The sequence below is a fragment of the Beta vulgaris genome, chromosome 2 (genome assembly GCF_026745355.1).
Source record: "Beta vulgaris subsp. vulgaris cultivar EL10 chromosome 2, EL10.2, whole genome shotgun sequence".
NCBI classification, from domain to species: domain Eukaryota; kingdom Viridiplantae; phylum Streptophyta; class Magnoliopsida; order Caryophyllales; family Amaranthaceae; genus Beta; species Beta vulgaris.
In genome coordinates, this window is record NC_079203.1 from 11,353,622 (window position 1) to 11,379,810 (window position 26,189).

Below are 26,189 nucleotides of genomic sequence, written 5' to 3' on the forward strand. Positions count from 1 at the left end.
AAAGGCGCGCGACGAGGGAGCCCGTGAGTGTTCGAGGAACGTGCGAGGCTTGCTGCTGCTGCGCGAGGCTGCTGTTGCTGTTGCGCGAGGTTGTTGTTGCTGCTGTGCGAGTTGTGCGACGAAGCTCGAAGCGTGTGCGAGGCTGCTGCTGTGCGAATCAAGGGCTGGTTCGAGCGTAGTCGTGCGGCTGCTGTGGTAGAGCGTGGGGTTGTGTGTCGTTGACGGAAATCGGTCGCCGGAACTTGATTTCCGGCGAGCTTAACGGTATAAAACATTTTATATATTGAATATATTATATTAAGTTTAATTATAATTTATGTTTTCATAATTATGTTAAATTATAATTAGTTAATTAATAATTCAAGTTAATGAGTTTATTTTACTGATCTGAGTATAATTGCGGATCTGACTTTCGGACATAATACTGGATTGGACCTAAGAGTTTTGGACATAAGATTTGGACATAAAACATGGTTGGACTTATAATTTAACTGGTTTGGTAAAGATAGTGGACTAATGACACTAACTAATATTAGTATGTTCACTAGCTTGACTCTAAAAGACGTTAAACTCTTTATAATAAGAAAAGTAACGAAAATTCTTAAACAAGGGGTTTATTTATCGTTTACTTCGAATTATTAAACCGTATAGTCTTAGTTACGTAGTAGTTGTTAATATTACCAACGACGTAGCACTAAAGCTTTTATTTAACGGTTTAGGTCCCAATTTCATAAGCGGAACGTTCGATTAAGACAGCGAAAATTCTCCGTTACAAGGTACGTACGCGTACCAGTTTAATCCCAAGTATTAGTATCATGATTAGGTTGCAATCTATGTTATTGGAACCTAGAAGCATGATAGGGAACGTTTGATTGATTGAGATTGTCTGGTTAGACATTTGTAATTGAAATCGATATGTTGCATTGGAATGCGTAATTCTATCGTAGTATAAACAAGAGCATTTTTAATCTATCCATAGTGTAACAAGGTTGTTACAAGAGATATGATTTGAGCATTGTAACTAAGAGGACAGGTAAATGATTCTATGTATCCATAGTGTAACAAGAGTGTTACAAGAGATACGATTTGAGCATTTTAATGAAGAGAACAGGTAAATGATTCTATGTATCCATAGTGTAACAAGAGTGTTACAAGAGATACGATTTGAGCATTGTAACTAAGAGACAGGTAAATGACTATATGTGGTTATGAAATGAATGGTTAATATTAAAATGAATTATGGCAATATCTTGTAGCTGGACTCCCTACAAGTGATGAACAATGGGGGGAGTGTGGGACTTGTCCTACGCTCCTACGCAGGCCTACTGTGACGACAGTAGTGTCCTTATATTTTTGACACTCAAGTAGGCGGAAGGTTCCGTTCGATCTTGGGGGTATGCATACTAAGGTGATGGGTGTGAGACGGAACAAAACCGTATTTGCATTTCATCTAACAGACCTAGTGTCTGTTAAGGATTCAGTAGCCCGTATGATTCTAGTAAGATGACGGTGCCCGTTCGATGCCAATTAAAGATTAAAGATTAAAGGTTAAAGGATGTAACATAGTGTAGCATCATGCTTAAGATTGTTCATGTGTGCATCATTTATGTTTACATGTATTCAATGGTTCATTACGTACTCAGCATAGCTGATTGTGTGTTATTATGTGTTTGATGAACTGCGATGAACCATTGATGCTACAATGGGGAGCAGACTAGGTGTGCTGGTGCTGCTGCATAATCTCGAGCATACGGGGACTAGGCTTGGGTATTTACATTTAAAGCATTTTGAAATAAGTATTATTGGTTTTTCTAAGACTTATATATGGTTTGTGGTTTGTGGTTTGAATGAAAGGGGTCATTGATGATTCCCGAGTTGTATTTATATTTTAATTCCGCTGCATTTTAGTTTTCAAGTTAATGTTTTAAGTTATCGTTAACTCTTATTATGCCTTGCGTTCCATCGCGGCGGTAACGCCCCCGAGGTCGACGCGACGCAGCAGTGGTAGGCGCGTGTGGATTTTGGGGGTGTTACAGTCTCATAGATATCAAATTTCTCCGAAAGAAAGAAAGAGAACTTTCCAAACATGACCCAAACTAATTTATATCATGCCAAATATTTTAGGTCAAGATCCAACATTTAGTACTTGGTCAATTTCTTGGATATGCCTCGCCGGTGAGAGTGATGAGGACCGAAGTCATTGATTGAACTCTAAATGTAATTGTAATGATAACAATTAAATAATAAATACTAATATATTAACAATAATATTATTTTATATCGTTATAGGAAGTACTTCCTCTTTATTTTTTATCTTTCTCACTTAGAATCTTGACACTATTCACAATTAGAGAAAATCTTTAGATTTTCTCAATATATAAGAAAAAATATAGTCATGTGGGGTTCTTGTTGATTCGTCTCAATGAGAACTTTATTAATATTCAATTATATAATTTTTACTAATATGTAATGAAAGATATTTAATGTAGAATATGTGCATTGGCAAACGTGCAAAATCAAAGTAGGAAAGATAAAAAAAAAATACAGATAAAGTATTTGTCTAACTATTAATGACAATATTTTAGGATATGAACTGAAGTACTTTAGGACATGTCATAAGTATTTTCAAGTAATTATAAAAAGTATTTTTGATTTTTACAAAACTTGGGGTGTTATTATGTTAAGATCCCTTGACTTTCATTTATATCAGTAATCATATTTATAATGTGATACTCCATTTGTTTCAAAATATAAGGCATTCACATTTTGATCGTAAATATCTCTCAAATACGATAAATAAAAATTACAAAAATTATACCGTTGGATTCGTCTTCAAAAATACTATAATAATATTATTTTTTAAAATTTTCTATCAACATAAATTTAGAGTAATTAATGGTTAAAGTTGGACCTCAAACATCGCGCGTGCCTTATATTGTGAAACGGAGGGAGTACATCTTATATTCATTTGCCATACAAAACTACATTTCATCATCATTTATCACAATTTCACAATCTACAACATTTACATGAAGGATTGAAGGTGACAAAAGGTATTGGGGTGTTTGGCAATTAGAGTTTTGGAGCAAAAAGAGAGGTTTGGACCACTTTTAGAGTTTTGACTAGTCAAAAACTCTAAAATGGGTGTTTGGTAAAAGAGAGTTTTAGAGAGGGTTTTTGGAATGAAAACTCTCAAAATGAAAAAGCTCGAGCTTTTTCTTTAGAGGATTAGGTAGAAATATGTTTGATGACTTTTTTACCCCTAATAAGAATACTACACATATGTATTAAAATGTCTATAAATGTCATTTTACACAAACAAATGGCAATAAGCTTTTAGTAATCAGTTAATTTTTACCAAACACATTTATAAAAAAAGTTGTCAAATCAGCAGTCAAATCTGCTAAACAAAAAGTTAAAACTCTAACAGCAAACTCTAAATTCTAACAGCTAAACTCTAAACTCTATTTGCCAAACAGGGCCATTAACTTTTTACTTCTATACTAATATAACAATCTAAAATGAACATGAACACAAATATGAACCAGACATTTTCCCAGTGGATGCCTCGTACCACCACCTGACCACTGTACCAATATAAGACCACGTCGCTGCTCCTTACTCACTTTCTCAACTCTGACGATAAACAAAAATCTGCGAAGCAAATGCAGGTGCTACCAGTACCAGTTTCTGCTTGTTGCACCACCATTTGCTGCGCTTCCAACACCTCCAATGTCAATGTCTCCAACAAATCCCTAGGTCGCAGAGACCTCTTCTTCGATGGCTTTGCCTCCATTTATTCCCACACTTCTCCTTCCCAAAGGTTTAATTTTTTTTTTCTTTTTAATGTTTTCATGTCGGTTGTTCGGGTTTTTTGAATACTTTATAATTTGCATATGTTTCTATTTTGTTTTAAAGCAGAATTGATGATTGTGGAAGTGATAATTTAGCTGATGATGTTCTCCAGTCAAATTTTGCTTTCAGTTCTAGGCGAGAATTGCTTCGGAATTTTGGGGTTCTTTCTTGTTATTTTGTTTCGAATTATCTACCAGGTGCGTAATTTTATGTTTTGATTTGGTAATGTAAATAATCTGAGAGACTAGTTTAACTTTGACACTAGTTGTGCATTATATAAATTCTGAAATGCAGTCATACAATATAATGATAACACATTAATCTTGTTGATGAAACTATGTTGTTTCATGGTTTTGGTTGGTTTGGACTTTGATCCTGGTTGAATTTATCGGGTCGTATGGAGATCGAGAATCGTGTTTATTTTAACTGCATTGCACCCCATTGTTGTACCATGTGTTGGATAAAACTGAGTACCAAGTAAATATTGTGGTGCACAGGCTTCCTGCAAATCCTTTGGCTTTGGAAGTCAATTAAAATTTGGAGAAGCTTTTTTCTTTCATCATTTTAACATGGATATTGTTTTAAGGAAATAGTGGATTATGACAGTTGATATTTTGGCATGTGCTTATATAGTTATATCTGACGAGAATTGTTTAAAAGGAGAATTTATGAAATAATTGTTCTCCTAAGGTTCAAAATTTGGATAAATCTTGGTTACTGTGGGAATTAAGGTTGTGTTAATCCTGACGAGTAAACATCCTCATCCTTATCTGTCTGGCACATGCTTCATGGTATGTATATGAATTCCTTACTGTATATCATACTGGGGGGAGGGAAGTTTACGTGGTGCAAAAAGCAGGATCTTCCGGAAAAATTCTGCTCAAGTTGGACAGGGTCTGAGGGTCATGAGTAAAGGGGATTTTATTTGAGAAACCTATTCAACATTCTATTGATTACTTGCTACGTGGTATGACTGATCATGCTCTCGCCTTAGTCATTATTATCAAGCATCAGTACTTGTAACCTAACTATTGTTGGTTGATTAACTGTTGGGTCAAGGATTTAAAATTCTTCAACTAGTGCCTGATGTTCGAAATTGGAGGAACTTGGAAGAATGCAAAACCTGTAGGGTGGTCCAGCAGCTGTAATTGTTAATTGGACAATTGCATATACATGCGTATAGTGGCACTGGAGACTGGGTTAAAGTCTTAGAGACACTCAGAACAAACACTATCATATCTAAGCTGAGCTATCTTCTGAAATTCCATAAAGCCTGGTCTATACTGAAGAGAAGGAGATTTTTGAGGAGCAAATTACAAACAAATAACAAATTGCATTGAGAACATTCTTGGTGAGGATACTCATTATTCCCATGCCAAAGAGTAGCAAACACTGAAACATAATAACCATCAAAACGCATTGCTGAGAGATCTTGCATACTGTTGAGCAGTTCATTGAATCTACAGCTGTTATTTGGTGGCCAATTATAAGGCTATTAATCCAATATAAGAGGAAACTGTCTCAATTTATTACAGATACGTTTGCACATAACCTTGTGTTCTCACTGTCTCACCTGTAAACAAACAAGAGCTTATGGACACACACGTGCGCGCATGCGAACACACACACACATTATATGCATGCATACCTTCATCTAAAAGCTTCTGTGAATTGTGATGCCTGAATATGTTGTTTGTTGCAAGGTTTGGTTGCTGCTTTATGATTATTGCTTACTGACCCTTCTATCTACCTTTACTGCATATGGTTTTCAGCTTATGCACTTGGGGATCCATCCGTGACAATTGAAGAAGTAACGCCCCCAGTTTTTCCTTCTGGGCCTCTTTTGTCTTCTGAGGTTAGTTTTTCATGGTCGCATAACTACCTTTACTCTAATGTGAATATATTCTAAGTGGTGACTTTTACACTTGATTCGCTGAATGTTCATGGCAGGTGAATTGATATCTATGTACTTGACAGGAAAGAGTTGTTCGGCTATTTGAGAAGAACACATACTCTGTGGTGAACATCTTTGATGTAACATTGCGTCCTCAACTTAGTACTTCAGGGGTGGTTGAGGTAATTCTTACTTGTGAAGATCAGTACTGCTCATGATCCTCTGATAAATTCCATCATGTGGATGTGATTAGTTACTGATGCTTGATGCCTGATCCGCTGCTTGATCAGCTCTCTGCTTTGTCAACTATAATAGACCTTGAGTCATGACTCCTAGTGTTACTGTTGTAACATGGTTAAAGGTGTTTAACAGGTTCCTGAAGGAAATGGTTCTGGAGTAGTCTGGGATGGACAGGGCCACATTGTCACAAATTACCATGGTAAGGTTTAAGAAATTTTTAAACAGATATTTAGGCATGAATGTCGCCTGGCAAGTTTCAGCTTTCTATCTAATATCTCAGAAAATTAAATCGATGCCGTAATTTTTGTACATGACATGTTCAAAAAATTAACTTCTTTTATTCTTTGAGGATCTTGTTCTGTATCCAAAGAAGTTACTTTTATGTTAGTAATGAGGACCCTTCACATGTTTAAAAAAGAGTGCAGATTTCTGCTGACACAAGGCACGAGATTCTCTTTACCACTATAACTTAAGCAATAGAGTAAAATTTTTGGAGAAGTAAAAACAAACTTGGTGCACGGGGCTCTTATATTTCTATCACGTTGTATGGTAAGGGATGACACAGCCAAGTTGGCAGGAGATTTCTCTTCATGAATTGAAGAATAAAGTACGAGTTGATACAAGATTTTTGGTTGCTTTTTCACGCTGGTCTTCATCTTACGCAGTTGCAATTTAGAATTGTTCCCTGTTTTCTGCTTCTGTTTAGTAAGAATTTTCTTGATGTTCTATGTTGCAGAATATGCAGATAACTGTCCTTTGTTGATGGAGTAATATTCAATATTATGATAGCTTTTGAGCTTTAGCTGTGAGTACTAATATAGTTTCCCATAAAAATGTGGAAAGCTGATTTCTACAGCTTTAATCTTTGTATTTTGCTTGTCAACTATAATCATGTTTTGTGTGTATAGGAATTTGTCCCTTATTGGAAATTTATATGATAATAAGTTTAAAACATAGACTTTGGTAAGGAGAGTGTTGGGTGGCAGGCCATGGTGTCAAAACAAGGCCGCATCGTATCATATCGCCCGTGTCGTAAAGGTTTTCAAATCTACCGAACCGATATTACCCACATTGTAAAGGTGTAAAAAACCCGCATTTTAGGCGGGATTTAGGGATATTTCATGGTTAAAGCCGATGCGGTACAACAACCGCATCATCCCCGTTCCCGCATCACCGTGACCGTTACTGCAACCGTGACCAAAACCATATTTTCAAACTATGTGGCAGGCTGTTTCACTGGTCTAACCTCTTTTCTGTCAAGCTTAGCAGATTTCTTCCTACCACTTGCAATGGTTGGACTGTGCTTGTAGAGGTTATTCCTTTCGATTTTAATTATCAAATTATATGCTTTGACAGCTGACTTTTCTTCCCTGGGCACTTGGTTTCCCTTCAAGTTAATTCTGTTGTGTTCAATAACCCAAAAAAGGGGAGAAAATTATTGAAACAAAAAAAGGAAAGTACATTTGCATGGGATTTCTTCTGCATGTCACCTTCTGAGCTTTCCCAAACCCATCTCTACTGAAGGAAACAAATACGAGTTAAAAAGAAATTATAAATGAAAGAAAGCGAATAACACTTACTTTTTGGTGGTGGTGGTGCCCAGTGATTGGTAACTCACTTTCAAGAAAGCTTAGCCCCGGGCAACTTGTTGCGCGCGTAAACATCTTAGCTTCAGACGGGTAAGATTAATACCCTCCTTTACTATAAAAACCAACTTATATTTTTGACAGTGTCTTTTGACATAAAGAAGAATGATGTTTTGAAATATTTAATTTCCAAACTTTGTTCTTTTTTGTAAACTGTGTATGGTCTTTTTTCAGTGTTCAAAAGAGTTTTGAGGGTACATTAGTTGGAGCTGATCGTGCAAAGGATCTTGCTGTCTTGAAGGTTACTCTTTTCATATCTTACTTTCTTGTAATCGATTGCTTCACGAAATACTAACATCTTATTTTACGTTTCTTGCCCAATTTATTTTGTGATTGCATTATTTGTAGTTATCAGTGATGGTATACTTTTTTGTAAAAGGATAAGATCATATGAGAAAGTATCTTACGTGAGAAGTGAAAAGGACTTAGAGACACAACATTTCATCATGATGGTATACTTCATATGTAAAATAGAGGTTGTTTCTTTTGCATAAGTCCTGAAAATCTCTTTTATTTGAAAACTCAGTGGTTTTTTGTTTTGTTGCGAATTTTTAGATATTGTCAGTTAAAAGAAGTATATTTGTCACACACAAGTGTTTGGTGGTTTATTCATCAAACCCATGTAGAGATGCTCTAGGTCAATCCGTTAGGCATCTATATATGTGTGCCTTATAGCAAGTCCCCCCTTTTATGTAATGATCGGGAAGTGAAGATTGTCTCAGTAGTGGTTCTTAGTTGCAAGGTGTATAGGGGGGTTTGAAGAAAAGACAAGATCGATCAAAGGGGATAGGAAGCTCATAGATGAGTGATTGTTCTTTATATCTATAGCCATCAGCAATCAGTCCGATGGCAATGTTTGCGGACAGCAAGAGGGCGGGGGGCGAGGCCTGGGTTTTAGATTGGAGAAAGTAGGATTAGGTCATTAGGTGGGCTGAGGTGCTCCTATCCCTGAAGAGGATATGTGCCATCATATTAAATATCCGAGGTTTAAGATTATAAGATGAAAGATAATCCAAGCCAACCAAGCACAAGGGAGCCATGGACTTCCGTGCTTGATAACACGCGCATGTCATGCTTTTCTTAGCACACCGAGTCTGATGTTTTCTTTGCGGGTAGTGTTTTTTAGGATCCTTGGTTAATATAATTTCTAATGGCCATATCTCCATGTCTAGCCAAATTGTGATTCTCTTTGGAATGCACTTGCTTTAAAGTATGTGCTTAATACGCTTCATATCCTTGGCAAAATTTCTAATGGCCATGTCTCCATTTATAGCCAAATCGTAAACTTCGCTCAATGGAAGGCTCTTAACTAGATATTTGATCTCTAAGTGGAACCTCCTTTAAGATATGTGCACAGAAGAATTTATATTTTTCAATGGCGAGGCTTGTGTGTCTAGATGTGGGAACTTTAGTCTTTGTTCAAATTAAAAATCTTTTATTCCAAATAGTTATCTCTTAAGTATCTCTAAGGCACCCTCATTTCTTTGCCTTCTTTCATTTTGAAAGAGTCTTTGCCAATAATCCCTTTTAGAAGAACCCTAGTCAAACAAGCTCTTCATTCCCTTGATGCAAGATGATGCATAATTGTTGAAGTTAGGTAAAGATCGTGCATTACTTTTAAACATAATTATTTCGATTAGCAACTACAAGGTACATAGAACAAAAACAATATTAGCATCATTACTACAGTTGCAAGAGTACGTATAGGAGAATAAGGACACAAAAATCTTCTCTTTAGGCGAGACCTCAAATCACGTAGGATGATACAAAGCTTCGTGTATGAGTTGGTGTGAGTTTCTTTCTTTAGGCTGTATATTCCATACTCTAAACAAAACTCATTAAGGCTCTCATGAGGACAATGCTATTATTCTAGGTACAGTTTCATTGCACTCATGATTTAAGCTCCATCATTCTGTATTAGCTTCCCATTGTTCAAGATCATGTTACCACTTTATAATGTCCCAAGCTTAGCCACAATCATCGCGTATTTTTCTGTAACAAATACTTCTTCCATTTCATATACTTGCAACCAAGTTGTTTAATAGGCAAGTTTAGGAGGACGGTAGACAAGGTAAATGAACAACAAAGTAAATAATTTTACACCACTAACTAGGGTTGGCAATAGGTCGGAGATGCGGGTGGCTACACCATCCATCACCCGCCAAATATTTGCAGCGAATTATGCTACACCTCCCATTAAGGTGACGTATGCGAGAAGGAAGGCAAGGAATGCCAGCAAGGATAACTTCTAGAAAGGGGTAGCTGGGTCTAGAAGGGGGTAGCATGGTCCTTTTACTGTTTTTGTCTGTTAGTCCATGAATATCTAGCCTTGATTATTCTATAGTGGAGAATGGTAGTGAGTGGGAGAATAAATAGGAGCTGAGGTCATTTGGTAAAGCTATCCAGAAAAGTAGAAAGAGAAAGTCCTCAGGAGAGACTCAACCTCTCGAAAGTTTGGCATTTGTATTGGCTGTGTTCTGGTCATTTTAATACAAATCTATCCTTATCCCTGTTTGTGTGCATTTTTCAGTCTTTTTTAGTTGATTCATAGCAGTTTTGGTATCAGAGCCGGTCGAATCCTCATCGTCGTCCGTACCACCTACCAAAAAAGAAAAAAGAGAGAAGAAGGGAATCCACCATGGTAGGACCTCGGAGCAATACCCAACAAATTGAACAGCTAGAGCAGCACTTCTCCGCGTTTCGCTCGGAGAATAACCACAAAATGGACCAGCTTGACCACCAACTTTCGAGTTTTCAGGCTGGGTTGCCGGAGGAAATTGCGCGGGCTGTCAGTCGAGTGACTGAACCGTTGCAACTCTCCCTCACTCGTCTAGTGGGAAGAATCGATCGATCCCGGGAGACCCAGGAGGGAATGATTGCTCAAATCAGGGCCGACCTCACCAAATTTCAAGAGGAGGTGAGGGAGAAACACCCTAATTGACCACCGTAGAGGGATGCTGAGTTCGTGGTTAACTCCCCCAGCAAGAGAGATGGGGTTCCGAAATGACGAGATGGGTGATAGGAGGGAAGAGGACATCCATGGACAGGGGAATAGAGGCGGTGGAGGGTGGCGATTTAAGAGGCTGGACTTGCCGGTCTTTGAGGGTCCGAACCCGGATGGTTGGATCTTAAGAGCGGAGAGATTTTTTAAGTTCTATGGGCTGAATGAGGACGAGAAGCTTGAGGCGGCCGTTGTGGCCTTGGACGGAGACGCATTGTTCTAGTTTCAGTGGGAGAACCGGCGACACCTGATACGACGGTGGGAGGAGCTGAAGGGACTGCTCCTACGGCCCTTCACCGGAACACTCCACGAGCAGTGGTTGGTTCATGAGCAGAAAAACGATGAAGGGGTGGTGGAATATCGCTGGCGTTTCATCGAGCTCCTAGCTCCCTTGGAAGATGTGCCGGAGGAAATAGCCAAGGGCCACTTCATCAATGGCCTCAAGGAAACATTAAGGCTGAGGTCAGGGTCTTGGGCCCAGCCACTTTGGACCAAGCCATGGACTTAGCTCTTAAGTTGGAGCATAAACTCCAGCAAGGAGAGGCCCAAACCCGACAACCCAAAACCTTTTCCATATACAATACCCAACTCAACAAGGCCCAACCTACAAAATATACCACCCCATCCCAAACCTACAACCCCACAAAGAATACCAGCTGAATCCCTTACCACCCCCCCGAATACCCACAATCCATCCAAAGGCTTAACATCCAACTCTCTTCAATCCACAGGTTCTTATACCCCTCCCCCTAAACCCACATACTCAAATACCCGATCCACTGGCGAAGTTAGGAGGTTAAGTGACCCAGAGCATCGGATGAGAATGGAGAAAAGGCTCTGTTTTAAATGCGACGAGAAGTGGGCCCTAGGCCACCGGTGCAGACGCAGTGAAGTGAGTGTGCTGCTAGCCCAAGAGGAGGAAGGGGAGGAGGAGAGTGCCCAAGAGGATGATGACGTATCTTCCCCCGACGAACCGATTCACATTGAGATGTCCCTCAACTCAGTCATGGGGATGAGTAACCCGAAAACAATGAAACTCCAAGGGAAGGTGCACGGCGAAACGGTGGTTGTCATGATTGATCCCGGGGCCACCCACAATTTCATCTCATCCCCGGTGGTAACTGTTAAAGTTATTTTAAGCTTATCCTAAAATAAGGAAAATTAAGTTTAGTTTTATTGGTAATAAAAGATTGTAGCCTTGATTATAGGTTTACCATTTACCTATTCATAGTTTTTTTTTTGGTGGAAACCTATTCATAGTTAAGCATGTTAATATATAATATGTTGTAACTTATGTAAAGTAGATGTAAGATATAAAGAAAATAAGTTATTCTCCTCTTCCACATTATATTATTTTATCAAATTTTGTATCAGTGGTATCAGAGCCAAGTTATTTTTAAAGAGAGAGAGAAAGTGTTATCAAACACAATATTATTCAATGGCTTCTGAAACGAATTCCAGTTTTGTCCAAGCCGCAATCCCTCGCTTTGATGGTCATTATGATCATTGGAGTATGTTAATGGAAAATTTTTTGCGCTCAAAAGAATTTTGGGAGGTTATAGAATCTGGCGTTCCGAAACCAGTAGAAGGCACTACTTTTTCAGACGCTGAGAAAAAGGAACTTGAAACTAAAAAGCTTTTAGATTTAAAAGCAAAAAATTTCCTATTTCAAGCTATTGATCGATCTATCCTAGAGACTATTCTTTGTAAAGATACGCCAAAGGATATTTGGGATTCGATGAAAAAGAAATATCAAGGCTCTGTGAGGGTGAAGCGAGCACAGCTTCAAACCTTGAAAAGTAATTTCGATACATTGGAAATGAAGGAGAACGAATCTATTACAAGCTACTTTGCTCGTACAATGGAAATATGCAACAAGATGCGATTCCATGGAGAAATTATGACAGATACGACTATTGTAGAAAAGATATTACGAACATTGACAAAAGACTTTAATTATGTAGTATGTTCAATTGAGGAATCAAAAGACATTGACGCTCTCTCAATTGATGAGTTGCAAAGCTCATTATTAGTGCACGAACAAAAGATGAACAAAAGTTCACCTAAAGAAGATCAAGCGCTAAAGGCTTTTACCAATACCCAATTTAATAATTTCAGAGGAAGGGGTGGAGGAAGAGGTAGAGGTCGAGGAAGAGGAAGAGGAGATCGTGGATATAAAGATGATGGTAGGAATTACAAAACAAGTAATGACCATTATCAGAATAGAGGTAAAAATCAAAATTTAGAAAAGTCAACGATTGAATGTTATAGGTGTCATAAATTTGGTCATTATGCTTCTGAATGTTACACGAAGTTACCCACAAATAATAGGGAAAAAGGAGAAAGTTCAAATTTTGCTGAAAATAAAGAAGTGGAAACATTGTTGATGGCCACTCAAGATAACATAGATGCAGACATCAACATTTGGTACGTGGATACAGGTTGTAGTAACCACATGAGCGGATGTAAGTCATCTTTTTCACATTTAAATGAAGATTTTCATTCTACAGTAACGTTTGGTGATTGCTCTTCAGTAAATGTTGTGGGTAAAGGTGATATAAAAATAAAAACCAAGAATGGTTCAATTGAAACAATTTCAAACGTAATGTATGTTCCAGACCTCAAAAGTAATCTACTGAGTGTGGGGCAATTACAAGAAAAGGGTTATAAAATAACCATACAAAGGGGTGCTTGTGAAATTTATTCGCCTACTAGAGACATTACTATTGCAGTAATTCCAATGAGTTCTAATAGGTTGTTTCCTTTGAAGATTGAAGGCATTCATTCTTCTTTTTTGGCTAAATTAAAAGATCCAATATGGCTTTGGCATTTTCGTTATGGTCATCTAAGTTTTAGCGGATTAAAGACACTACAACAAAAAGAAATGGTGATAGGACTTCCCAGTATCAGGGCTCCCTCTCAAGTTTGTGAAGAATGTGTTATTAGCAAACAACATCGTTCACAATTTCCAAAAGGCAAGTCGTGGAGAGCAAAAGATGTTTTGGAATTAGTACACTCAGATATATGTGGTCCCATAAATCCGACTTCAAATGGAGGTAAAAGATATGTGATTACCTTTACTGATGATTTTTCAAGAAAAACATGGGTCTATTTTCTACAAGAAAAATCAGAAGCTTTTACTACTTTTAAAAGCTTTAAAGCTCTTGTTGAAAATGAATCTGGGAAAACTATTAAAAGCCTCCGAACTGATCGGGGAGGCGAGTATTGTTCAAAAGAATTTGAAGCTTTTTGTAAAGAGCATGGTATTCGAAGAGAGCTTACAGCAGCATATACACCACAACAAAATGGTGTATCAGAAAGGAAAAATAGAACGATTTTGAATATGGTGAGAAGTTTATTGGCAAGAGGGCGAATTCCAAAGACTTTTTGGCGTGAAGCGGTAAATTGGAGTGTTCATATTTTGAACCGAAGCCCTACTTTTGCTGTTTTGAACATGACTCCAGAAGAAGCATGGAGCGGAAGAAAACCATCTATTGATCATTTTCGAGTGTTTGGGTGTATTGCTTATGCCCATGTTCCAGATGTCCAAAGAAAGAAACTCGATGATAAGGGTGAAAAATGTGTATTTTTGGGAGTAAGTGAAACTTCCAAAGCATACAAATTGTATAATTCTTTCACACAAAAGGTAAAAATTAGTAGAGACGTCGTATTTGATGAAGAAAGTACATGGAATTGGAATGAGAAATCATCTATTCCATTAACATTTGATGGCGATGAAGATGATGAAGTTGAGGATGAACTAACAAGGCAACCACATACACATAATATTGAAGAACCGAGTAATCAAATTGAAATTTCACCAAGTGAACATCCACCTGTCAATCATGCTGAAAATGAAGGACGTCCACGCCGTAATCGTAGAAGGCCTGAATGGATGAAAGATTACGACGTAACAGAAATTGATCAAGATGAGGATTCTATTTCTCATTTTGCTTTATTTGCAGATTGTGATCCTACAACATTTGATAGTGCCGTTAAGGAATCTAAATGGCGCAAAGCAATGGATGATGAGATAGCATCCATTGTAAAGAATAATACTTGGGAATTATGTGATCTTCCCAAGGGACACACAACCATAGGTGTGAAATGGGTTTTTAAAACAAAGCTAAACAAAGATGGTGAGGTAGACAAGTATAAGGCACGATTAGTAGCTAAAGGATATAAACAACAATTTGGGGTTGATTATACAGAAGTATTTGCTCCTGTTGCAAGACATGACACAATCAGAATGGTAGTATCTCTGGCAGCACAAAATTCTTGGTCTATCTTCCAACTAGATGTCAAGTCAGCATTCTTGAATGGGTATTTGGATGAACAAGTATATATAGATCAACCACAAGGTTATGTGAAGGTTGGAAAAGAAGAAAAGGTTTATAGATTAAAGAAAGCTCTTTATGGATTGAAACAAGCCCCAAGAGCTTGGTATAGTCGCATTGAGACTTACTTTATTAAATCTGGTTTTGTGAAGTGTCCATATGAACACACCATGTTCATTAAAATTGGAAAAGACGGAAAAATGCTCATAACTTGCTTATACGTTGATGACCTAATATTCACTGGAAATTGTGAAGAGAAAACATTTCATGAATTTAAAAAGTCCATGATGGAAGGATTTCGAAATGTCTGATCTTGGACTAATGCACTATTTTCTAGGCATAGAAATCATGCAATCAACTAATGGAATATTTCTTTCTCAAAAGAAATATGTGGGAGATATATTGGAGAAATTTCAAATGAAGGATTGTAATCCTGTAAGTACTCCAATTGAATGTGGAATGAAGCTACATAAAGATATTGATGGGAAGAAAGTTAATGGTACACTTTATAAACGGATGGTAGGCAGCTTAATGTATCTTACTACTACAAGGCCTGATATACAATATTCTGTAAGCCTAATAAGTAGATACATGGAGAATGCAACGGAATTGCATTTGTCAGCTGCGAAAAGAATCCTTCGCTATCTACAAGGAACTCGAGATTTTGGTTTATACTATAAAAAGGGTGAAAAGACCAACATGATTGGTTATACTGATAGCGATTATGCGGGAGATCAAGATGACAGGAAAAGTACTTCTGGTTATGTCTTCATGTTCGGAAAAGGCGCTATATCTTGGTCATCTAAAAACAAACCATTGTTACTTTATCTAGTACGGAAGCTGAGTTTGTTGCAGCCACGGCTTGTGCTTGTCAAGCCATATGGATAAGAAGAATATTAGATGAACTAAAATTCAAACAAGCTGAACCCACTAAAAATATTGTGACAACACCTCAACAATTAAGTTGTCAAAGAATTCGGTGCTACATGGAAGAAGCAAGCACATTGATGTCAAGTACTACTTCTTAAGAGATCTATGCAATGATGGAATAGTTGATCTTGTGCACTGTAAGAGCGAAGATCAACTTGCGGACATTTTTACAAAAGCTCTAAAAAGAGATCTTTTTGTAAAGTTCAGAAATTTGTTGGGTGTTCGTTCTTCAGAAACTAATGAAAGTTAAACTGATATTGTACCATTATCAGTTTAAGGGAGGCAATGTTAAAGTTATTTTAAGCTTATCCTAAAATAAGGAAAATTAAGTTTAGTTTATTGGTAATAAAAGATTGTAGCCTTGATTATAGGTTTACCATTTACCTATTCATAGTTAAGCATGTTAATATATAATATGTTGTAACTTATGTAAAGTAGATGTAAGATATAAAGAAAATAAGTTATTCTCCTCTTCCACATTATATTATTCTATCAAATTTTGTATCAGTAACAAGGTTACACATCCTTGTCGCTCCGTCAAAAACTTTCGGAGTAACCTTGGGCACCGGAGACGCAGTTCACGGAGAAGGAGAGTGCAAGCGGGTAAAATTCCACTTGCATGGGGTGGAGATTGAGGAGGATTTTTTACCCCTTTGGGAAATTCCGACATTATTCTCGGAATTCAGTGGCTGGAGAAGTTGGCAACTATGTCGGCCAACTGGAAAACTCAGACTTTCTCGTTCCAGTTGGGGCCGGATAAATACACATTAAAAGGAGACCCCACCCTTGGTCGCACCGGGGTGTCGTTGAAAGCCATGATTCGGGCGATAAGGAAGGAGAAAGGTGGAGTGTTGGTTGAATTGAACTTGTTGCAGGGAATAAATGAAGAGAGTGAGGGTACTGAGTACGTTAACGTCGACATTGAGCTGCCTTCCCATGTCCAGGACCTCCTGGCTACCTGCCACCACGTTTTTGACATGCTAAGGGGTCTCTCTCCATCACGGCACCTTTTACCGACCTGATCAGTGTCCGACCCTATCGCTACCCACATTTTCAAAAGGATGAAATAGAGAAGTTGATAAGGGATATGTTGCTGGCCGGAGTTATTCGCCCCTCCACAAGTGCGTACTCGAGCCCGGTGTTGCTAGTCAAAAAAAAGGATGGCTCGTGGAGGTTCTACATTGACTACCGGGCCTTAAATCGGGCGACGGTTCCGGACAAGTTTCCAATACCGGTGGTTGAGGAGCTTTTGGATGAACTTCATGGGTCGACGGTGTTCTCTAAACTGGATTTAAAATCCGGGTACCACCAAATCCGGTACTTCCCGATCAATTGCTATTGATGCTTGCTCTGGTGCTTCTAGCCTCGTATACGGATCTGGATCACGATCTCGATATGGAAGGTATGCTGCTGGTATTCGTAAGTCAGCTGGGTACTATGCAACGTCTTCTTTCTTGCAGCTTTTTTTTATCTTCACTTCATCTATTTCATTATTTTTCATTTACTAAAAGTAGTAATTCAATTACCAGTCGAGTTCTGATCAGCTAATTACTGTGAAATCGAATTGGAATGGATGTGGCACCTATCAAAGTGTGGTAATGGGTTGGTCTTCAACGTTCCAAGGATCTCCAATTTTCTTATATAAACAAAGGTCTTCAGTGTACTTTCGTACAAGATCGAAAAGAATGCATTGGATGGATGCCCGGGCATTGAGAAGGAAGGACGCTTTCAGAGGCGAAAGGCCATGGGGAGATACCGTCTGTGATCCATGGATCTCCGATCGGGAAACCGTATCCAAGCTCCGTGGCTAGTCTGCGCTCTTTGGACTTTTCAAACTTAGCGAAAGCCGATGACATCCCTAAAACGGCTTGTTAGACACATGAGGGCCACTACGAGTTTTTAGTGATGCCTTTCGGCCTCACCAACTCCCCGGCCACCTTTCAAGCTCTCATGAACGGTTTTTTCAAACCGCATCTCCTCAAATTCGTATTAATCTTTTTCGACGATATTCTGGTCTACAGCTGTACACCCGAGTTACACATGCTGACTACGGTACTGGATACCTTAGCCCAGCACCAATTATATGCAAACCGTAGCAAGTGTGAATTATGGAAGTCTGAGGTAGCGTACTTGGGTCACGTCATTGGTGCTAATGGAGTGGCAGTGGATCAAACCAAGGTTCAAGCAATGAGGGACTGGCCTACACCGGCAAATCTGCGAGAACTCAAGGGGGTTTTGGGGCTGACCGGTTACTACCGGAAGTTCGTCAAGGGTTATGCGTCCATTGCCTTACCCTTGACCAATCAGCTGAAGAGGGATAGTTTCGGTTGGAGTGAGGAGGCTAGCCGAGCCTTCCAAGCACTTAAAGAGGCCTTAGCCACAACACCCGTATTGGCGATGCCCAATTTTGCTTTACCATTTGTGCGCTCTTAGGCCCAAGGGCACGGGCCAAGTTGATATATGAAAAAGAGTTAATGGCGGTAGTTCTGGCGGTCCAAAAATGGAGGCATTACTTACTTGGGCTCCACTTTGTCATACACTCCGACATCTTATGGCCCAACGGGAGGTGGGCCCGGATTACCAAAGGTGGATAAGTAAACTTATGGCCTACGACTTTGAGATAAAATACAAGCCTGGGCCATCGAATAGGGTGGCCGACCCCCTTTCTCGACAGTTTGCAGGGAGTGCGGAGTTAGGAGCCCTCATTACGGCTCACGTGCCCACCTGGGCGGATATACAACAACAAGTATCCACTGATCCGTTTATACAACAGTTAACCAAGGAAGTAGCAACAAGGGGTTTACAGTGGATCACGACATACTTCGCTACAAGGGACGCCTAGTCCTTCGAGCTAAATCAGCCCTAGTACAGCAAATCTTACGTCAGTATCATGACACTCCAACAGGGGGGGATTTGGGAGATTTTAAGACATATCAGAGATTGGCTATGGAGTGGTATTGGCCGGGAATGCGAAAGCAGGTGGCACCTTATGTGCAAGCTTGCCCTACGTGCCGGCAACTGAAAACTTTGTCTCTCAAACCGACGGGACTTCTCCAGCCCTTACCGTTCCTTCACAGGTATGGGAAGATTTATCCATGGACTTTGTGGAGGGCTTGCCTCGCTCGAGTGGATACAATGTTGGTAATCGTGGATCGCTTGACGAAATACAGCCACTTCTTAGCCCTCAAACATCCCTTCACGGCTGCCACAGTTGCTCAGCTCTTTGTTAAGGAAATAGTGAGGCTCCATGGGTTTCCTTCCACCATCGTTTCTGACCGAGATAGGGTCTTTCTCAGTTTGTTTTGCGAGAACTCTTCAAATTGCAAGGCACTCACCTTCACCGCAGCACCGCCTACCATCCTCAATCGGATGGACAAACGGAGGTCGTCAACAAATGGCTCGAGGGGTACCTACGCTGTTTTATCAATGGGCAGCCCAAACCTGGTCCCACTAGCTGCCTTGGGCCGAGTACTGTTACAACACAGCCACACATGCCTCCACCTCTTGTTCACCCTTCAAGGCACTTTATGGGCGTGATCCCCCACACCTCCTGCGCTTTGAGAAAGGGAACACAGCAGTTTACACCTTGGAGGAACAGTTGCAACAGAGGGATGCCATCTTGGATGATCTGCGTTTTCACTTGCTCAAGTCACAAAATAATATGAAGCTCCAAGAGGACGGGAAACGTTGTGATGTACAATTTTTGGTGGATGACATGGTGTACCTCAAGCTGCGACCATACCGGCAGAAATCTCTCGCTTCTAGGCCCTTTGAAAAACTGGCAGCTCGTTTCTATGGACCCTTTAAAGTGCTCAAAAGGGTAGGGCCAGTTGCATATCAATTGGAGTTACCTCCCCAGGCCAAGATCCACCCGGTCTTTCACATTTCTCAGTTGAAGAAAGCATTGGGCACTCATTCAGCCTCACCAACAATACCTGCAGCATTATCTGCTGATCTGACCATGGAGGTGCAACCTGCTGCAGTGCTTGGGGTACGGAGCGTACCTATGGGGACAGGGCAACTGACCGAGGTCCTTATTCAGTGGGAAAACCTACCGGCCTTCGAAGCTACATGGGAGGATTACACAGCCATCAACCTTCCCTTTCCTTCCTTTAACCTTGAGGACAAGGTTCGAGTTTGGGAGGGAGGTAATGCAGCGAATTATGCTAGACCTCCCATTAAGGTGACGTATGTGAGAAGGAAGGCAAGGAATGCCAGCAAGGATAACTTCTAGAAAGGGGTAGCTGGGTCTAGAAGGGGGTAGCATGGTCCTTTTGCTGTTTTTGTCTGTTAGTCCATGAATATCTAGCCTTGATTGTTCTGTAGTGGAGAATGGTAGTGAGTGGGAGAATAAATAGGAGCTGAGGTCATTTGGTAAAGGTATCCAGAAAAGTAGAAAGAGAAAGTCCTCAGGAGAGACTCAACCGCTCGAAAGTTGAGCATTTGTATTGGCTGTGTTCTGGTCATTTTAATACAAATCTATCCTTATCCCTGTTTGTGTGCATTTTTCAGTCTTTTTTAGTTGATTCATAGCAATATTTCACCCATATCCGCCCCATCCATCAACTGTGGTAGGGATGGTGGGAATAAATGATACTAGAATAAGCTGTTTGTAGACTAAAATTAGAAAAATTAATAAAAATGAAAATTTAGCCATTCATTAACAGCAAAACGACTAAATATCAATTGTCATTAATACATGCCAAAAATTATTCTAATATATGCTAGTATATTATTATATGTATTCGTATATTATATATATATATATATATTATATATAATATTTATATAATATATTAATATATATATATATATATATTACATGGGTGGATGGATAGAGCGGGTGATGGGTAAAAAAAGTTTCACTCATCTTCGACTCGACCTGCCACCTGCTCCACCCGCCTCATTGTGGGTTTTCACCCATTTATGTGAGGAGGGTGGATGGATAATCCACTCACCCATAGATAATTGCCAGCTTTACCAGTAAGAGGAGTTACTTGAGTTATTTAATTGTTAAAGTTGAAGACTTAATTTGTCCGTTTACCTTGTCTATCATTCTCCTCAAAAAATGTGCCAAACAACTTGGTTGGAACTATTATCAAACACCAGATGTACAAGTGTATGTAAGTAGACCAAGAGAGGACGGATTAATTGATGAAGGTTAAAAATTTAAGGGAAGAAGTGGAGTTAGAGCCTTAGAAGGATTAATGGGAAACATATAATGAGGAAAAATGAACAAGTAATTTATATTCAACATGACATCATAATTTGGTAGGATTATTGGCGTATTTATAACCCACCCTACAGCGGAAACAAAAAATTACCTTCTTATGAGTATCCTAAGTAGAATCGGAAACTAAGTCCTAAATAATATGCTCCCAAATTAAAGTAGTATGCTCCTGAATATCTTTAATTTGCTTTACCTTGTTTAAAAAGAAATAAAAATTGAAAAACCATGCAAGATAAAAGCTTTATAGATTTCATGTGGGTTTGGTCTTTCCTAATATGAGTTTCTCGTTCTTATTCTCGACTCTATAAAGCGCAAGCCTCGATTAATTTGGTGATTTTCTCCCGACACGTGGTATTGACTTGAAACTATTGATGGTCTTTTTTCTACTTCTTTTTAATATAACTCTTGAATTCCATGAAACATCAACACCCATGGAGTTTTAGGAGGTCAGGTTGTACTATCATACAATTATACACACAACAAAGGCTTTTTGAATGCTATATTCTATGGTACATTGGTACTTGCGTAAAGTTCAAGATCCATTGTATCCTTTTGATGAGAGTGTTGTCTAGACTCTTGATTTTGTTTCAACCTCAAAGTAACAACTTGGATTGTACTATGACTATCACTATGTAATATAAGGGATTGTTATTTAATCATTTAGTTTACTTTTATCTCGATTTTATATTGCGTCCTTAGTGCTATTAAGGTTTTCTGAAGCACACATAGTATGATTATTCTTTTCTCTAAATTACATTAAGTAAATTGAAAACTAGGTTATGATCTGTGATTCTTTGTTATTTCTCTTGTTATCTAATTTTCGTTCTTGTCAACGTCTTGTCCATAAGCTGTGTTTCCACTAGATCTTTTTTCTTTTAAATGATATCAAAGCATTGATGCATTTTTGTCAATTGTTTGTGACAGCCTGCCAGTGTCTCATGTGTGACATTAACTAATTTTGGAAGTGTTAGTTGTTGTAGTGTAATCTAATTCAAGTTATAGGATAGGAAGAATTTTGTGGAGAGATGAACATGTTGCAACTATCCAGGTAGAAGCTGCTGCAGACTTGCTGAAACCCATTAATGTGGGACCATCATCTTCGCTTAAAGTTGGTCAACAGTGTTTGGCAATTGGAAATCCGTTTGGTTTTGATCACACTCTCACTGTTGGTGTTATAAGTGGTCTGAATCGCGATATCTTTAGTCAGACTGGAGTTACAATTGGGGGTGGCATTCAAACAGATGCAGCAATTAACCCTGGGAATAGGTATTTTTTTCTGGTGGTTTCCCTTTCTAGCTGAGTTAATGGAAAAAGTTCTCTATTAGCACTTCCCTTGGAATTTCTGAAGCATCATCTAGTGCTATGTCATACAACTCAATTCAGTTCTCTTATTCCTTTTTTTTTTTTTCCATGAATTATGTTCTGGCTTTTCATGTCAGATCTGTTGACTCCTGTCGGATAAACTGCTTATGTCGGCAGGTCCATTGACTGACTGCTGCATTTTTTGCGTATATAATGACAGTGGAGGACCTCTTTTAGATTCAAAGGGCAATTTAATTGGGATCAATACAGCAATATTTACTCAGACCGGTGAGCTTTTGCTTCTGATTTATGTATATTGACTCTGCTGCACTATGCTGCACTATGCTGCTCATTGTTCAATTATAGGCGGATCTTTGCTGTCTTTTAATTTGATTAGATGAAAGAACTAATTTAGAATAAGACAGAATAATGGTATCTTTTTATTGTTATTGTTATTATTGTTATTGTTATTAGAAAAACCGGCTTAAAATATCAAATATATGTGGTGTGTGCAAAAATACCAAAAGCACTGGAGTAGCTTTTCAAGTCTATAGTGTTTGGTGGATAAAATGTTTTGCCGTTTAAGTTTGTTGTCACATTTATGTGTTTTATTAGGCACTTATATAGCTAACAACTACCTTCATAGCATTATGCTGTCCTTTTCAACTTCTAGTGCTAGATAGTTCACCATAAGCTAGTATAGCTTATCAACTGAGTTACTTGTTCATCTAAATTTTTTTGCTTCTCATCATAGCTATTTTAAGCTTTCAACTAGTTTTGCCTAACATCTGTTACTTTTTAGCTACCATATTCTCAGCATCAAATGATCTTTAGCTAACTTTTGAACTTTGAGTTAATCTTAATGAAATCTCGAAACAATAATGTTCTTGAATAAGATAAACTAATATTTCTTCTGCTAACTGTTACTTGCAACATGGGGGGGGGGGGACAAGAACTAAGGGAGAACTCAATCTCAAAATTAGAAATGTTGCAAGTAATTTGATATTGTCATAAAAGGGAAGTATTACAAGTAAAAGTGAACTGAGGAAGTATAGCGTATAGCCGTATACCCATTTTACATTGTTTAATTTGTGCCTAAATCTTGTTTAAGTACCTAAACTGTCTCTTATGTTCTTATATTCCTTACGTCAGATATCATCCGTCATTTTTTTTTTTTTTTTTCATTTGTTAGATGTTTTACTTATTTGTTAAGTTTCGAGTATTATGTACTATATGTCTATGTAGCTTATTTAGATTGCCAGAACTCTAAATCTGGTTCTGGGTGGAAGCACTTGTGGGCCATCATAACAATAATTTTGCTTATTCTTTTTCTTTCCTTAAACATGGTAAATGATAATGGTCAATGGACAAGGAGAGTATATTTAAGGCTTCACTAGAGGAAAAATCATCAAATACTGCTTAAAAAGGGCTGCGGCTGTATACAAAACTGCAGCCCTTCAGTTAAGGGCTGCGGTCAGGCACAAAACTGCAGCCTTTATTACACCAAGGGCTGCAGTTTTGTGCCTGACCGCACCCCTTAACTGAAGCCATATGATGTAAATAACTCCCTGTAGCTGTTTTTGTGCTCTTTTTTGGTCATCAGTCCTGTCTTTCAGGTTATGTTACTGTCCTTCCATATCTGTCCTCTCTTCTAATTTGACCTTTGACGGTGTTACGTTGGGTGTCTAATTTGTTGCAGGCACTTCAGCTGGGGTGGGTTTTGCTATTCCCTCCTCAACTCTACTTAAGATAATACCTCAGTTAATTCAGTTTGGGAAAGTAAGTGATCTTTTTCAGATATCTGAATATGCTATTTAAACGATTGAGGAATAGGAAAGATTAAATAATGCAGAGTGTGAAGAGAAGAAAAAAAGAAAAAACCAAGATGGAGAAGGGAGTGGGGGGATATAAGTTGTTTGAGGGACAGAGGTGAGATGTGTCAGTAGATAAAATATACAGAGATGTAAACTATCATTGAAGTCAAATATCACTATTGCTTGTTATATAGACCTTCTAAATGCTGCTGATGTGCTGTTGAAGGTTGTCCGAGCTGGGCTGAACATTGATTTTGCTCCAGATTTGATAGCCAGTCAGCTGAATGTTCGGAATGGAGCTCTTGTGTTGCAGGTTTGTGGATTGGCTTATTTTCCAGTCATTTATAACGATTCTTAGTTTCATAAATTTCTTAGTTGCCTGTCGATGAAGACTGTAAATTAGTAATTACCTTTTCAATTATCAGTCTAAATGAGGACATTATTTATGATCCTACTTGTAGGTTCCCCAGAACAGTTTAGCAGCCAAGGCAGGATTACGTCCCACCACAAGGGGTTTTGCTGGGAATATCATTCTGGGTGATATAATTGCTGCAGTGGATAATAAGCCTGTAAGCTATCTCGACCTTTTCGATCAACCTTTACTCTCGTAACAGGACCTTCAGTTGGTGGAGCTCAAGGAAATGTTATTTAGTTCTTCATAAACACACAACTTTCTCTGAAATAAGGAAGCAAGTTGTAGTCGGCCTAAAATACTGTTTTCGAGAATTAGCACAAAAAAGAAAAAATGGTATATATTGTTTATGCAAGTACTATGAGTTTAATGTTTGCATAAGACCTGAAATGTTGATGGAACCGAACTTTTTCCATTGAAACAACTTAAAAGAGATGTCTTCTAATCAGGTTCTTGATTTGTGTATATTGTGATTAGAAGAGAACAATTTAAAAGAGAATGATGTCTTCTAACAACTGTAAGGCCTGAAATGTGGTTGCAAGAGAAGAAAAAGCTGATTTGAAAAAAGTATACTTCATTGTTTATGCAAATAGATGATTAGAATGAAATTCAAGAAGTGGAGAAACCGAAGTAGGAGGAGATGTTTCAAGCACATATGTAGATTAAAAGAGAATTATGTGAAATCTTATTTATTCTTTGAATGGGCAGGTAAGAAGCAAAGCTGATTTAATGCGGGTACTGGATGACTACAGTGTTGGAGATGAAGTGATCTTGAAGATTATGAGGGATAGTGAAAGCTTAGAGGTGCCTTTAATATTGGAGGAAACGAATTCGTGATTCATAGCCTTTGGCATTTGTAAAACGTTTCTATTTCTATTTTTTCCGTCATAGCATCTGGAGTTTAGTTTCGCCTATTAACACATTGATTCATCAATGTAAATTTTGATAAATTTCCTTGTATATGTATATGAAGAACTAAAATACATTATCCAGATTTTTATTACTCTTATATTTAGTCTTACCGTTGAGTTAGCTCTAGATAATTACTATTTTGTGGATTGTATTCAAGCAATAGTCAGTTTTATGCATGTGTTGGACTACATAAGCCATTTGTTGTATGGCTTGGTCTAGTTTAGGATTTTTTTTGGTGTGATTCTGGTGGAAGGATCAGATTCTAAGGGAAGTTTTATTGAATGCGGAGATTTCATAATATCATAAAGAGTAGAGGAAGCCATATTAGGGTTTCCAAGGTCTTTGTAGGTGTAAAACTGTAAACTTAGAAGTTACTAAGATAGTGAAAAAATTAGGAGGGAATTAATTAACTGATTGCGAGGCACGTTTGGATGTACACTTGAAGTCACTGACCAGTTTGGCAGTTTCCATGATTGGAAATAATGCCAGTTGAAACCTCAAAGCAAGGTGAAAATAACAATATCGAAATTGATTAAACTTGATGGTAAAGCTAAGAAGTAAGAATCAAGGAGGTCCTCAAAATTCAAGGACCCTTAGTTTTACATGTAGGAATTTG

The 26,189-nt window shown here is 38.4% G+C and overlaps 1 protein-coding gene and 1 long non-coding RNA gene across 3 annotated transcripts; both read left to right on the plus strand.

The window, feature by feature from the left end:
• Positions 1-1,933, plus strand: LOC130590566 (uncharacterized). Its single transcript, XR_008968418.1, has 3 exons — positions 1-264; positions 720-776; positions 1,714-1,933. It is a non-coding gene; the product is annotated as an uncharacterized LOC130590566 (long non-coding RNA).
• Positions 1,934-3,548: 1,615 nt separating this feature from the next.
• On the plus strand, positions 3,549-25,670 carry LOC104906204 (protease Do-like 8, chloroplastic). 2 transcript variants are annotated; one of them, XM_010694930.4, is made up of 13 exons: positions 3,549-3,823; positions 3,919-4,052; positions 5,628-5,710; positions 5,833-5,931; positions 6,122-6,188; positions 7,593-7,668; positions 7,810-7,876; positions 22,182-22,399; positions 22,656-22,723; positions 24,135-24,214; positions 24,476-24,562; positions 24,711-24,818; positions 25,370-25,670. In XM_010694930.4, exons 1-13 carry the CDS (start codon positions 3,666-3,668, stop codon positions 25,496-25,498), a joined length of 1,374 nt encoding a protein of 457 aa, XP_010693232.1. In that variant the 5' UTR covers positions 3,549-3,665; the 3' UTR covers positions 25,499-25,670. The 2 variants fall into 2 exon arrangements, with proteins under 2 accessions (XP_010693232.1, XP_010693233.1); XM_010694931.4 differs by having other exon boundaries at positions 3,922-4,052.
• Positions 25,671-26,189: the final 519 nt, after the last annotated feature.

Excerpts from the sequence above, each read along its gene's own strand:
- LOC104906204 (XM_010694930.4), top strand. The coding sequence starts at position 3,666 with ATGCAGGTGCTACCAGTACCAGTTTCTGCTTGTTGCACCACCATTTGC. Across the intron at positions 3,824-3,918 it reads CACACTTCTCCTTCCCAAAG|CAGAATTGATGATTGTGGAA; the intron begins GTTTAATTTTTT and ends TTTGTTTTAAAG. Across the intron at positions 5,711-5,832 it reads GGCCTCTTTTGTCTTCTGAG|GAAAGAGTTGTTCGGCTATT; the intron begins GTTAGTTTTTCA and ends TGTACTTGACAG.